This window comes from Desmodus rotundus, chromosome 1 (genome assembly GCF_022682495.2).
Source record: "Desmodus rotundus isolate HL8 chromosome 1, HLdesRot8A.1, whole genome shotgun sequence".
Lineage (NCBI taxonomy): Eukaryota > Metazoa > Chordata > Mammalia > Chiroptera > Phyllostomidae > Desmodus > Desmodus rotundus.
The window spans coordinates 67,449,059-67,464,669 of NC_071387.1; the positions used below are offsets into that span (position 1 = coordinate 67,449,059).

At 38.5% G+C, this 15,611-nt stretch overlaps 1 protein-coding gene and 1 pseudogene across 1 annotated transcript; one reads left to right on the forward strand and one right to left on the reverse strand.

Annotated features, from left to right (window-relative positions):
* Positions 1-1,865: 1,865 nt before the first annotated feature.
* Positions 1,866-7,901, forward strand: LOC112302799 (protein SET-like; annotated as a pseudogene).
* A 1,252-nt stretch (positions 7,902-9,153) lies between these two features.
* KLHL9 (kelch like family member 9) lies at positions 9,154-13,507 on the reverse strand. The gene has a single exon (XM_024558384.3). The coding sequence runs from the start codon at positions 12,957-12,959 to the stop codon at positions 11,106-11,108; it is 1,854 nt and encodes a 617-aa protein (XP_024414152.1). The 5' UTR covers positions 12,960-13,507; the 3' UTR covers positions 9,154-11,105.
* Positions 13,508-15,611: the final 2,104 nt, after the last annotated feature.

Consider the following 15,611-nt stretch of genomic DNA (forward strand, 5'->3'; position numbering starts at 1 on the left):
CTTAAATAGTAATATACACAATTACATATTCAAATAAAAATTTACATAATACTTCCAAATACTACCAATGTATAGATATAATTTAAAATCATTCAAAATGGCTAAACACTATTGAAATATTATTTTCTTAACATTGATTTTTAGGTACTTAACCTTTAATTTGGCTTCATATCAAAAAATACTTTTTAATTTCTGTAGCTGCTATATTCATCTAGAGATAATCAACATTTTGTCTGTTTAGCATTTGACAATGAGTGATTTAAACAACGATTTAAACAAAATCATCAATTTGAATCTTTTTTTGTATTTTGCATTAAATCTAATTTCCAAAAAGACTTTTAGAGGTTTCAATCCAAGTCGTCTTTTCAAACAAAAGGAAATATCTTTTTCTAAATTCATAACTGTGTAAATATTATCATGTGAATAATTAATTTTCAGTTCTGATTCTGAACTCTTCTTTACACTGTTTATTTTGCATAGAAAGTCAGGTTGCAGCATGGATGGAACTGGAGAGCATTATGCTAAGGGAAATAAGCCAGGCAGTGAGGGACAAATACCATATGATCTCACCTTTAACTGGAACATAATCAACAGAAGAAAAAAGCAAACAAAACATAACCAGAGACATTGAAGTTAAGAACATTCTAACAATAGCCAGGGGGGAGTGGGGAGGGGACAGTGGGGAGAGGGGATTACAGGAACTACTACAAAGGACACATGGACAAAATCAAGGGTGGGGGTGGAGGCAGGGGAGGGAGGTGGGTTCGGCTGGGGTGGGGTGGAGGGATGGGGAGAAAAGGCATACAACTGTAATTGAATAACAATAAAATTTTAAAAAAATAATAATAAATAATAAAATAAAATAAAATAAGAAAGTCATGTTGCCTCAGACTTCTGGGTTTTCTATTCTTTTTTTTGAATCCTCACCTGAGAATATGTTGTTTGTTTTTTTAATTTTTTTTTACTTATTTTTAGAGAGAGGGTAAAGGAGGGAGAAAGAGAGGGAGAGAAACATCGATGTAAAAGATGCAGAGGAAACATTGATCAGTTGCCTCACATGCCTCCAACTGGGGACCTGGCCCGCAACCTGGGCATGTGCCCTGACCAGAAATTGATCTGGCAACCTTTCTGTTTGCGGATGATGCGCAACCCACCGAGCCACACCAGTCAGGATTGTTTGTTTGTTTAATTGATTTGAGCAAGAGAGGAAGTGGGAGGGAGAGAGAGAAATATCAATGTGAGAAACATCAATCAGTTGCCTCCCATATGTGCTCTGACTGGGGATTGAACCTTCAACCTAGGTATGTGCCCTGCCCAGGAAAGGAACCCCCGATGCTTCGGTGTATGGGACAACGCTCCATCAAACTAAGCCACCTGGCAGAGCTAGATTTCTACTCTTTAAATGGTAGGTGATATGATCTGAATGTTTGTGTCTCCTGCAAATTCATATTTTAAAATCCTATGCCTGATGTAATGGTATTAGCAGGTGGGGCCTTTGGTAGGTGCTTAATTTATGAGGGCCCAGATCTCATAAATGGGATTACTGCCTTTATAAAAAAGGCTCTAGAGAGATCCCTTTTCCCTCCCAGCTTGTGAGTGTACAAGAAGTCTGCACTCAGAAGGTGACTTACTGCCCATGCTGAAGCCATGATCAGCCTCCAAAACTGTGAGCACTAAATTTCTGTTATTTATAAGTGACCCACTCCTGTATTTTGTCATAACATCCTGAACTAAACTAAGGCAGTAGGAATGAGGCCATCTTCAGCAAATCAGCTCATTAGTAACTGGGCTCTGTTTTATTTGCTTTGTTATTTGCTTATTTGAGGAGTCAAGATGATGTCCATGTCTCCATTTTGAACGGAAGAATGATGGGAGCCCTTTCACATAAACAGGAAGAAGATGAGGGCCTAAGGGCCAAAAGGCTGAAAGTATATATTCAATTTTGGAGATATTCCAACATTCAGTGGAGATATTCTACGGTAGCAGGTAGAAATATGGGTCTAACATTTGGAGACATGATTATGAGTGAAGACATACATATGGAAATCATAATCATAGAGATGACATTTGGAAGTATTTGGGAGATTGAGACTGTATGATCAGAGAGGATGAAGTGCGGTGCCTAGCTTAGACTATCAAGGACCAACACAATTCCCTAAGATGACAGGGGTTGGTCAACAAAGAAAAGAGAGGAAGAGCAGAAAAGCAGGAAATGGTGGCATAGAAACCAGATAGATGAAGGTTAGATTTAAATAGAGGATGTGACCAATGTCAGATGCTTCTGAGATGTCAATCGCTGCTAACTGACAGCGACCTCTGACCTCAGTAAGATGTAGCTCATAGTAAACCTTGGCTGAGCAGTTTCAAGAGAACAGAGAGGCTGAGGGCACATTGCTGAGTGGAGAAATGAGCTGCAAGTGCAGAAGTAGGGAGATTCTGCAGAAAACATTCAAGAAGTTTGGGTGTGAACAGAATGACAGGAGCAAGATAATACAGGTGGTTGCGGGACTGGGTAATGGTCATATTTAGGGTAAAGATGATGAAAACAAAGTGCATTTAATGTTGATCAAAAGCAGCCAGTAAAAAGGAAGATGTTATACAGGAGAGAGAGGAGGTAACTGGTAAAGCATCAGCACCTTTAAAGCGCCCCCTGCTTTCCTACCGAGGGAGTGCTTCTCAAGAACTAAACCTTCTAAGGGACTCTCTGTGTCTGGTGTCGCAGGGTTTTGCACCGTGAGGAATGCACCGTGGTGAGGCTTGGGACGAGTGAGAGGGCCTTTGGTGTATAAGGTGAGGTAAGGGCCAAGTGTGAGCCTGGAGGTGGGACGGCGGACAGGCCAACTTGCAGCGTTCTTCTCAGTAGATCAGCTTTATCTAGAATGTTTATCAATCTTGAAAATATAAAAATGTGTTCTTTAAATTCATGTGCTTACATACCCCTGGATATCAATCATGTATCCTCAGGGATACCAATGTCTATTATTTTTTCCTAGGTTTGAATATTGTTGTATAATGAAAGCCAGTGTTCTGTGATTTCAGTTGCTATTACTTACCTAGAATCGCTTTCCTTTGGAGCACAGATAAGAAAATCAAATATTTGTCTTTGGAAGAAATTAAGACCTTGTTTCTCTCTAGAGCACAATCCAAAAGTTTTTAAAAACAATTTTCACGTTATTTTTTGCCGTGAATAGTAAACTTTAATTCTTTATAGCTGACGTTCAATAGTATATTAGTTTCATGTGCATAGCATAGTGGTTAGACATTTATGACTTAAGCAGTGATCCCCCCGATAAGTCTAGCACCCACCTAGCACCACACAGTTATTAAAATATTATTGGCTGTATGCCCGATGCTGAACTTTACATCCCTGTGACTATTTTGTAACTACCAATTTGTACTTAATTTCTTCCCCTTTTTTACTCAGTCCCCCAGCCTCCTCCCACCTGGCAACCATCAGTATCTATGAGCTTGTTTCTACTTTGTTTATTCATTTATTTTGTACAACAATTTTTTATTCTTTATTTTTTGAAAAAAAATAAAGGCCATTTAACCACTTGTTCCCTAATCATGGCCTGGCCTAAATATTTACATCATCCATTCCTTTAATCAATAACCAGTAACAAAGGGGCAGTGAAAATAGCCACTTGCTGGACTTCATGTACCAGTGAGAAACAGTGTATTTCCGTATCTTGAGATTCAAACTATTTTTCCCTAATTCCCTAATTTCCTCATACAGAAAACTGGAGGGCCAGCCTGGAAAGTTATAAAACACCCTTTCCCCCATTTTCTAGCTTAATTCATTGACATCTGCAGTGTATCTGTACACATGTGATATACTGAAGGTTTTGCGAAACCTGTTTGTGACTTTCTCATCTGGAAAAGGAGAGATAAAACAAACAAACAAACGAAAAACAAACCACGCCCTGTCTGGCGTGGCTCAGTGAAACGAGCGCTGGTTGATTCCCTTCTGTTCAGGGCACATGCCTGGGTTGTGGACCAAGTCCCCAATTAGGGGCATGGGAGAGGCAACAGATAGGTGTTTCTCTCCTTTCCTTCCCCTCCCTCTAAAAAATAAATAAAACTTTTAAAAGCATATATTTTAAAAAACTGAAGTAAACATTTTGCCTAGTTCTAAGAAATACATATTATTACTGATTTTAAATTAGGATTTTATATCGAGTGTGTGTTGGTTCATGGTTTACCATGAATTAAAAAGTTTTTATGGATTGCTGGCGTTTTGACTTCTAAGTGATATACTTCCCAAATAAGATAAAGTTGTTTAAGTCTGTAGAAAATTAGACCTGCTACCTACCCACACACACACAGATTCTGCTGTCTCTTGGGTGAAATGAGGCAAAGGGTGATAAACCTCTGTCTCTACAGTAACAGTTTTCTGAAAGAACCATAAGAGTCAGAATACTCACTCTATGGACTTCCAACTGAAGTGGCCATACGCAGTGGAGCATCTGAGATCAGGTCACAGATCTTGCTGCTGTCATTAGCGTTATACTCATTCTAAGACTGCATGAAATATAACTTGTTCCTTCAGTTCTATCTAGAAAAGACACATGGGAGTATGTGCACTCTAGCTATCCCCCGGGGGGCATTATTCAGAGATGGCCTGTTTTCAGTTATACCCCATTCTGAGGGAAAGAATGTTTAATGTGTAAGGATATTTTTCTCTGAAACAGTGTTTTGGAGAATGAGGAAATGGGTAGTTATGTCACTCTTAAAGTTCTCATAGCCAACAAATAGGCTTTATTTGATCCCACGGATGGTACAAAAAGGAATTTGGATCAGGTGGTGCAGAAGTCAGTGTGTATCACGTGTGTGCATGCTCATGTGTACTGCTGTCTGGGCTAGATGCGAGCTATGTGGACCAGACGAGACCTATGCGATCAGAATAGTACTCTAACATCTGCATGGGAAAACCAATATAAAAAGCTCTTAGAATATCACGTTTCTCAGATTTACTTACACCTAGACATATTGCATAATACAGTCTTTCTACCACTGAAAAGATCTACTGTGTATCTTCATGAGGCTCTGTGCTAAAAAATAATTTAAAAAAGGTAATGGGGAATCCACTAAAAAAAAAGAAAAAAGAAAAAAAGAAAGAAAAAGAAAAAAATGTAGTAGTAGATATAAATGCTTAGAGTCCTAATGAAATATTGCAGATTTTTAATATTCAAATTATGTTATCAATAAAATCAAAGCAATTTAGATCTGCATTTTTGTGACAGCAAAAAAACAGTTGCTCTCTTTGATTGTCTGACCCAGGATATACACCGAGAGTTACCACAGGATTTTTTATATTTAAGTAATTGAGTATGATCTGAAGACTTTGAACTTTCACATATGCTATAAAATTACTGCTTGTTTTTGTCATTACTGTTTTGTTTTAAAGAGTTAAGGATTTTTAACTTCAACCAGTAGATGACAGAATAACATCAGCTCCTAGAAAGTGGTTGCTCAGAGACTGTTACCAAGAGAAGAGAGGAATTACCTATTATTAGCGTATTTGGTTAAGGAACTCACCTTCAACACTTCTGCAGTGTGTGCAGTCACCAATAATGAATATCTAAGTTTTTTTTGTTTTAACCATCACTCAGTCATTCAAATACACACTTAGTAATATATAAGAAAAATAAGGTATCAAAATCAGGTTAGGAAGAATTTTTTAAAAATTCATTTTTAAAGTAAAGTTATGGAATGTCCGATGAGGCCCTATTGGGAAGAAAATAATAATAGTATAATGCTGAGATGACCATCTTGGGGGCTCTTTTTTCTTCATTATTAATTCCAGAAATATGCTTAATGTCTAAAATGTGTTTTTGGAAAATAATCTTTTACTACTCTTGCCAAATTGCTTTCTAAACTATGCTAATTGATAATGCACTTAGCAATATAAGAGAATGCTTTCTAATCCAACAGTTGGGAAAACTAAGAAACAAACTCTTCAGTATCTGAAATGAGAAAAATTGCCACCCTAATAGATTTTGATAAGTATTTGTGATAAAAATATGCATCTCTCACTTTAAGACTCCCAATTAATGAGAAATAAGCAGATATTTCATGAACAAGATCAGGAACGTCTCTCTTTAACAAAGGAATTCTAAAGCTAGAATTATCCCTATTAAAATACTTACAAGATACAATGCCTCATGTAACTACTATGATTTTGCTGGAAGTATTAACCAATGCTTCAAGTTATGAAACAATATGAAATATAGTTTTTATACTATGTAGATAATATGATTTTTTAAGGTAAAAACACGAGAGAATCCACCTCAAAAAACTGTTAAGAATCAATGAGAGTAATGTCACACTCAAAAACCTGTAAGAATCAAGGGAAGTACTAACGACAGAAAACATGCAAAGACCGTGTACTTTCTTACTATTGCAATCAAGTTTGGAATATGTGAAAACAAAATCCCAGTTGAAACAGCAATCTACATAACCAAGACAACCTCAATAAAAGATCATTGGAACTGAATGAAAAATATCTTAATTGCCCATAAAATAAATTTTATTATATGATTTTAAAAAGATAAAAAATTCAGTGAGAAAGTGAAGATTATTCATAAAGTGGTGATGGAATAATTGGGTGATAACTTGGAAACATATATTAAATTTTATACTAGAAGTCTAGTAAAAGGTCATATCCGTAATAACAAAAGTACCCTAGTATACCATGTAGGTATTCTAGTGTAGTTAGGTATCCTAGTATACCTAGATGGTATATTAGGATAATTATACCATCTCATGATAAGAAAACATTTTAAAAATGACAAAAGAAATTTCTCAGAGCTTCTTCCAGCCATGCAACTTCCCTTCAGTCTGATTCTCCAACTTACCTCACAGCATGGTCCCCAAACGCCAGTCTCACTTCCACCCCTAACAAAGAAACCAAAGCAAGCCTCTTCCTGCCCTCAAGCCAGAGAAGTCAACCTCTGACTTGCCAAAGGAAGAAAAAAAAACAGCGAGAAGCAACTGAACATAGTGAAGTACAAAATGAAGTAGACACACTTAATGAAAAAGCCAATGACGAGATGATGAAAGTAGAACAGAAATACAACAAACTCCATCAATCATTTTTTTTCAGAAGAGGTCAGAATTGATCGCCAAAATCCTAACTTTCAGGGTAACATTGTCAACCATCACAAGTGCCTGCACTGCTTGGAGAAGAGGAGGAAGAGGCACTGCGTTATCCGACAAGTGTTGAAGTGACAGAATTTAAAGATGTTAAATCGTTACAGAATAGATTTTGATTTTGATTAAAATCCTTACTTCAAAAATCAAGTTCTCTCAAAAGAATTTCATCTGAATGAGACTGGAGATCCATCTTCAAAGTCCACTGAAATCAAATGGAAATCTGGAAAGGATTTGATGAAACGTTCAAGTCAAACACAGAATAAAGCCAGCAGGCAGAGGCAGTAGGAGGAACCAGAAAGCGTTTTTACCTGGCTGACTGACCATTCTGATACAGGTGCGGATGAGTTAGGGGAAGTCATCAAAGATGATATTCGGCCAAATCCATTATAGTACTACTTGGTCCCTGATATGGATGATGAAGGGGAAGATGATGATGAAGATGAAGGGTTGGAAGATACTGATGAAGGGGTTGAGGATGAAGGTGAAGGTGATTGATAATAGGGGGAAGAAGAGGAAGATGAAGAAGATGAATAATGGAACACTGATGGATTCCAACCTTTTTAAATTTTCTCCAGTCCCTGGGAACAAGTTGCAGTCTTTTTTTTTCCTCTTGTGCTCAGTCTGCCTGTTTTTGAGGTCTCTTTTCTCTCCTTTACACAACGGTTCTCACCTTATTTGGGAGGAAATGTACCTTGAGCAAAATACACTGGGAAAAGAATCTCTGCTTCTTTCTGCTCCAAATTCATTTTTATCCCTTCCTATCTTGACAAAAACTTTATGGAATCAACACTACCACGCTGTGGGAAAAAAAGAAGAACTTTCTCCTTCTTTAGCTCTGCTGGAAGCTGGAGGGTGCTAGGTCACTATGTAGCAGTGCATAGAGTTCTAGTTTTCTTCCTTTCTCTGTATATTGGGCTCCGGGATTATACTGTGTCTCTATGTGAATACAGACAGTATTTACCAACATGCATCTGGCTATCTGTTTAAAAAAAGGAAAAAAAAAACTTTAAAAAGGGGAGTTTTATAGGTCAGCGAAGAGTGAGTTTGAGATGTTTGGGTGGGTTAAGTGGGCATTTTGACAACATGATTTCTCCTTTGGCATGTTTAATGGACATCCTTTCAAATTAAGATGACACTTTCAAAGTAAAATTCTCTCCTAATGATGACTTGAGCCCTGCCACTGAATAGAATTAGCAGAACCTGTAGGATCTTATTCAGAATCAACATTTCTCTATTGTAGTTTTGTCCTGTTTATTTTTAAATTGTCTTTTTGTCTCACTGGAAAGATGATGCTCAGCTTTAAATGTTAAAAGTGTACAAGCTGCTTTGTTACAATAAAACTAAATGCATACACACACACTAAATAAATTTTTAAAAATGGCAAAAAGAAAAACTAATTTCACTAATTACCAAAAAGTTTTATGTTAAGACATATACTGAAAGAAAAATGATGGAAAAATATATGCTGTAAATAAAGATTAATGTTCTTACTAAAATAAAGATTTTTGTAAAAATTCCTCTTCATTTCAACCAAAAAGAAAAGCTACTTAACAGGGGAGAAATGGTTAATGCCACCTTTGCAAGTTAAGAATTAGCACTGAAGCCCTGGCTGGTGTAGCCAAATGGATTGAGCACGAGCCTGGGAACCAAAGGGTCATTGGTTTGATTCCCGGTCAGGGCACATGCCTGGGTTGAAGGCCAGGTCCCTGGTGGGGGTTGCATAAGAGCCAACCACACTCTGATGTTTCTCTCCCTCTACTTCTCCTTCCCTTTCCCTATCTCTAAAAATAAATAAGTATCTTTAAAAAAAAATAGCACTGACAAAGCAATAGGATAAAGGGCAAGGAATGTGACATCAGTAATATGTAAAGACGGCAAAATCATCTCTAAAGGTCAAAATGCAAAAAAGATGGACAAATTTGATCTTGAAATTTAACTGAATGACCCTGCTTTTGGAAAACTGTAAAATTGAGGGGGGGGGAAATCAATGCAAGCAAATGACAGTTAAATTGTATTTATTATATAAAGAGATCATGTAACTTGGTATGAAAAACAAAGCAACTCCAATAGTTACTACAAAGGCAAAGGACATGAACATCTGATCAAAGGAAACACATATTTAACTTCATTAACAATCAGAAAAATGATTGGGATGCCATTTTTTGCTTATTCAATACACAAGGTTAACAGCAATTTCTACATTTTCTATTTACTAAATGTACCCAAATGTGTTATTTTTAGTAATAAAAAATTAAGTCATTAAAAAAACATAAAAGTATGAAAATTTCTGCCAATGCAGAAATCATAAAAAGCATTGAAATGAATCAACACTTGTACGGGCAGTAAAGTTCAGATCCCTGGAAGCCAATTCCTTTTGTCTTGGTTCCTGAGTTTTACTATGGGATTGTCAATAAACACGCAGGCTATTCCTGATTTACACTATGACAATCTCCCAAGTATAGGGATATAGTACATGCATGTACATGTAAGTAAATGTATGTATGTAAATTTCTTCTTCAGGTAGATATTCCAGGAAAGTACTTCAGAATTACCCACCACAGAGGACTCCTATGATTCCATTTGCTGATAAGGTCCCATTTAGATCTCCCCAAGTGGTTCTCAACCAGCAGGGGTATCCTTGATATTGAAGATGTACTTTAGTACTGCCTGCAAGATAGCAGTGCCTGAGGCTTTCTGTAGCTGGCTCCTTAGGGAATCTGAAATTGGTCCAGTCCTTTAGACAGAGCCAAAAGGATATTTTTCTGATTTGATGCAGAACAGAGGGTATCTACTGCTTGCTCACATGATAAACCCAGATGAGAGCCTTGAGGAAGATCACACAAAGCTCAGGATGCACCTGGGCTGGAGCAGCTCCAGGGCAACCAGCCCAAATCAAATAATCTTATTAGAATGTCTAAATTCGGAGACTGAATTTAAAATCCCATAGCTTTGTTCAGGGTATTTCTTTCTTTGCTTTTGTGAGTTTTACTGAACAAAAGCGTAGAAAAGAGCAAAGCTTAAACTTACTAAGCAAAAGCAATTCTCTGAAACCTTAACTCTGCTAAATAATCTGTATAAAAGCAACTCTACAGAAAACAATATACAAGCAGAAAAAGTAACATAAGTTTTATCTGAAGTAACAACTTAGTCAAATGCTAAACTTGGTTATCAATTTAACATAGTACTTATCTATTTCAATTAAGCATATCTATATAGACATTTACTCTCTAGTACTGAATTCCCACTAGAATAGAAATAGCTGCTAGGTAGAAAAATGTAAATTTAAAAACAATTTCACTCTACCTGAAATGCCAATCAATTTAAAAGTTAAGTGTGTATGTATGTATATATGTATGTATGTATGTATATGTATGTACGTACATGTGTGTATTTTCTCTCTCTCCAGAGATACAAACTCTGCCTTAGAGCTATACTGATTTTTCGAGTTAATATACTTGAACTTATTATTTCTCCTGTCTACTTTAGAAATTTCACATAATTCTGAATGTACCCACACAATCTGGTGAGTTGGCAGCTATATCAAAAACTCTACGAAAAAAAGGGAAGTAGCTAATGATATGTGGTGACCTTTTGTTTATTATTTTAGGTTAGAGCTGGCAGCCTCCCTTTGATGTTTTGCAGTTAGATGAAAACTTTCAACTTTGAAGCACGATGAACGTAACTACACATTTACTATAATCATCTACAATTTCACTTACAACACCACAAAAAGATAGCTAACATTTTTATGATCTTTTTACATTTGTTAAAACACCTATGTTGAATATTTTCAGAATGCATTTAAACATTTGATACACATACTAAGCCAAACAATACAAATAACATCAGTTACCTTTTCATCTAATAACTCGACCAATCATTGGTAGATACAACCGAAGGGGAAGTACGAGATCATCCTCTATGCACCGCAAAGATGTATCACCTTAGTCCTAGGAATGATCTGAAGGTGCTGAAAGAGGTGACTCTCTAGAAGGCGACCCAGGGTTTTCTTCCGGTGGAAAAACTGTGAGAGTACACGCTCGAATGCCACCAAGTGATTCTGGAAGATCAAAAACTTTATGCCACTCATCCTTTTCTGGATCATATTTCTGGACAATTTCTACCATACAACGATTATTCCAAGAATATCCACCTACAACATAGATTTTATTTTCAAAGACAGCAACTCCAACATCACTTTGACCTCTTAACATAGCAGCAATTGGTGTCCACTGGTCAAGGGTTGGTGAATAGTATTCACAGCTCAAAACATCATCATAATCACTTGTTCCTCTGAAGTGATTGCCACCGATGACATAGAGCTTGTCTCCAACTGTACACATGCAATGCAGACCTCTGACTGTAGTCATTGGAGCCTTCTGTGTCCATCTGTCCGTATCTGGGTCAAAACACATGAGCTCGTTTTGGAAAGTGTCATGAGTAATTCCTCCCGAAATATACATTAAGCCTCCATATACTGTTCCTGCATGGCCATAGTGGGGTTCACTCATTTTTGCAACATAGCTCCACTCATTCATTCTTGGATTGTAACATTCTACTGTGGCCAGTTCACCAGCTGCACTTCGCCCACCAACAGCATACAGATGTCCTTTGAGGGCACTCAAGTGGAAGAATGTGCGCTTTTCATTTAATGATGCAACCTGCATCCATTTATTATACCGGGGATCAAATCTGAACACCGTATCGACAGCAGTTTTTCCTTTTGTATCATAATTACTTTGACCACCAACCACATAAAGGAAGTTTCCAATCACTGCAATGCCATGTTGGTAACGTGGGGCATCCATGGGGGCTAACGATCTCCACTCTTGTGCCCTTTCATCATACATCCGCAGTTCCTTACTGACAACCAGCTGCTGCCTCAAAACGCCCCCTAAAGTAACCAGGTGTGTGGAGTCAGAGCGAATGGCAGTTCTGTCTGACTGCATCACTGGCTGCATATATGGCATCATTTGGTAGTTGCTAGCTTCCAAAAGCAAGTTCACGCAGGTATTGTCTGTTCTCATGAAATCTACTGTCTGCACGTAATTGATGAGGTCCTGTGGTGTCATTAGTGGAAATCGAATATTCTTCATTAATTTTGCAGCATAATCCATCCGAGGGTCTTCCAACCTGAGCCAGCGACAGGCAGCCTTGAAGAGCTCAAGTTCAGTACAGTGCTTAAGACTATTACTGGAAAGCACAAAGGCAAGTCGTTCAAAAGGGAGTTTTAGAAACTCCCCAGTACTCAGTAATGCAGGAAAATTCTTCAGGATGAAATTATTGACATATTTATCCACTTCTATAAGATTATACGTGTTAGCTATTCGCCCAACTTCAACACAGTTATCTAAAGAGACTCCTGAAATAAGAAACACTTTACAGAAGTCCAAAACCGGTAAAATTTGTAAAAAGCTGGCAGCTTCAAGTGTGTCCTGAAGATTGTCCATATTAAGAGAAAGTTTTGCAGTATAAATAAAATCAATTATTTTCTTCAGACCAACCTTGTTCACCCCATGAAGCTTAATGCACATTAAGTCTTGTTCTTTCATTCCACCTGTGAACATAGCCTTGAAATAATCACTAGCAGATGCCATCATAGCTCTGTGAACGGGAAAGATTTCCTCTCCGTCACCTGGCACCAGAGTCACATCACAAAGCAATCCTTCTATCCTAAGCTGATCAAAGCCTTGCAATACCACTGAACTGTGAGTATTGCTGGTAAAAAATCGAGTGGTTCCCGCTTTACAAGGCTGTAAATGGGCGGAGACGCCCATTTCTCCGTTACCAAGAGACACTTTCATCGGAAAGCCTACTGCACAACGACGTAGGCCGGAGTAAGGGGCTAAAACCGGAATGCTTTCAAGGAAAGGAGGATGTCCAAAGAGCAAGAGAGCTCGCTTTCCGTGTCAAGAGCAAACAGTCACGTGGCACCCCTTAGGCACACCAGTCAGTTATCCACTCAAAACTGTTCTGCAGCAGAAGCACAAAGCGCTGTGGAACTCAAATCTGACTGTTATGCAGATGATTCATCATCTGAAGGCAATTAGGTAACCCGGTTCACCTTGTCCGGCGGCTTTTGCTGCTGCTCGTCCTGCGGTTCCGCTCCAGGCCGAGGGGGAGGCGCCGCCACGTACTGCAGCTCCGCAGCTCCCTCGGCGGCGGCGAGGCCGCGCACCTCAACGAACCGCCGGTAGCGTCCTCCGCTGTCTCCAAAGCGTTGCCGCGGCTACCGGCCTGTCTCCGAGCAAGGGCCTGCAACACCGGTCTGCAACAAGGGGCCTAGCCCCGAAAGCCAAGCCGTCCTTCCGGAAAGGCCTCGTCCCAGGATCCCTCGGGCTAGGAGCGGCCGTAGCAGCTACTGCGGCTGCGCGGCCGCGGGACTCGTCAGTGGGTGGGCGGGCGTGGAAGTGGGGGGAGGGAGGAGGTGCGCGGGGGACGCGAAAGGCGGGGGTGTGAAGCGTAGCTGGGCGGGGCGGGCGTGAGCGGCGTTCCTGGGGCACTTTTGTGTGGCTAAACGAACGGAATAGTTGCACGTTTTTATGCTGCACGTTTGGTATAAACTCTTAAAAACGTCTGAGCGCTTCACACCAAACGTATACCTCTTCTTTAAGATTTACACTTCCTGGCTTCTGCCTTTTGAATAACAATGAAATGCGGCTTTTGTGTAAATGGTAAGGAAACAAGGTAAAAGAGCGAATGGTGGAAGAGGTTTAAAATTTTTCCTCTATAAAAGACTTTATAATTTATATCACATACCATTTAATGGACACCTCAATTATAACTAGTTCGTATTTTAAAATTTTTAATCGTTTAAAATACATATCATTTGTCTCTTTAAATACCAAACTGCGACCATGCTATGTAAATAATATAGCCTGTATTTTTTACTTTGCAGCGGAATTCCATCATCAGTAATTTTTTCATGCTTTTGTCTTCCACTCACAAATTTTTAAATGACTACACAACTGTCAGTCATTATACATGTGACTAGTTGCCTTTGCCCATTGTTTGTTTCCGAATACACACCTTATCTTACCTTGTTTTGTAGAACCTGTAAGAAAAATAGAATTTGGGCACAAAACTTCCCGTTTTTTTCAGATGAATTCTAAGGGTAGAATACTGATTCAAGACAAATGTTTCTTTTTAAAACACTGTCATCGGCAATATTTGAGTGTACATTTCCCTCTTGATCTTCTCTTCACAAATATTTTATTAACTTGAATTTCTTCTTTAATTCCTAGTAAATTTAAATTTGGCATATGAATAAATGTATACTTTGACATAATTCTTTCAACACTTTCCACAATTTGAAGTTATTACTGCCTTTTAAATTCTTCTAGTTCCTTTATGAATATGCGAACTTATCAGAATATAACTGTATTCTTTGTACACGCTCCCTATTTTTATGTAAAAGGTAGCCTACCATACTCACTGTTCTGCATCTTTTTTCACTTAGAAATCTTCCCATATTAATAGATAGAGAACGTCTTTATCTTTCTAGGTAGTTGTATTGTTTCGGAAATTATTTAGGCAGCCTCCTACTCGTGGACATTTAGCTGGCTCTGCTTGTTTTCTGTTGTTTCTGGTGGATAGCAAGCAGCAAAGGCCAAAAAGGCTCCGACCACTTCTGTCCTCTGCCAAATCCTTCAGCAGATCTTCATCCTCTTCAGCATAAGAGGTTGGTTGGAATTAGCCTGGAGAAATTTTTCACTGGACTTTATAAGCATTGGGAAGTCCTGGAGACCTGCTTGCTGTTGGCGTTGGGGATGGAAGGACTCTCCTGAGCTATGAAGACTTCGTACTGGACCTGAGGAGGTACTTCCAAGGAATCAGTCTCTCTATGGAATAGAAAGAATAGAGCTGCTGTATCTGGGAAGTTCTGAGAGGAAAAAATCATGGAATCACACCTCTGCTCTTAATGAAACAGTTATTACAGACCTATACAATTCATCATACTCCAGTGTTAGTCATTGCAAAGACTTTTTCTGCCTTTATCATGAAATAAGTTAAATTTGTCACAACCACTTCCCAAAATTCAGGTTCATGTGCACAATGCACTAGTAAGCTAAACACTGAGACACTGGTAGATAGAGACGCTTGGAGATAGAGAAAATTTCAATTTGGCCAAAGTTAGAGGGCAGGGGAACAGGATGTTTCAAGTCTGTCTTCCTCAAAAAGCAAAAGTAGGGAGGTTTTGTGTGGCTAGGGAGTAGAGGAAGGGAAGTTTCAGGGAACTGAGGAGAAAGACTGCGTTTCTTCAGAAACAGATAACATTTTGTGCAACCAGACTTCTGGGCATCAGCAGCTGGTGGCAACTTTTATTCCTTCTATAAAACAAGCTCATAAATTTTCCTTGTCTCTCTGAAATTATCTTCTCCCGTTTGACAAAGACACAGCACATCGGCGATTTAAAATTTTATTGTGAGAACAAGGGGTGCTGGGTTGAAGAAGCA

Bases quoted from the DNA above. Each gene is read 5' to 3' on its own strand.
- KLHL9 (XM_024558384.3), bottom strand. From the start codon at position 12,959: ATGAAAGTGTCTCTTGGTAACGGAGAAATGGGCGTCTCCGCCCATTTA.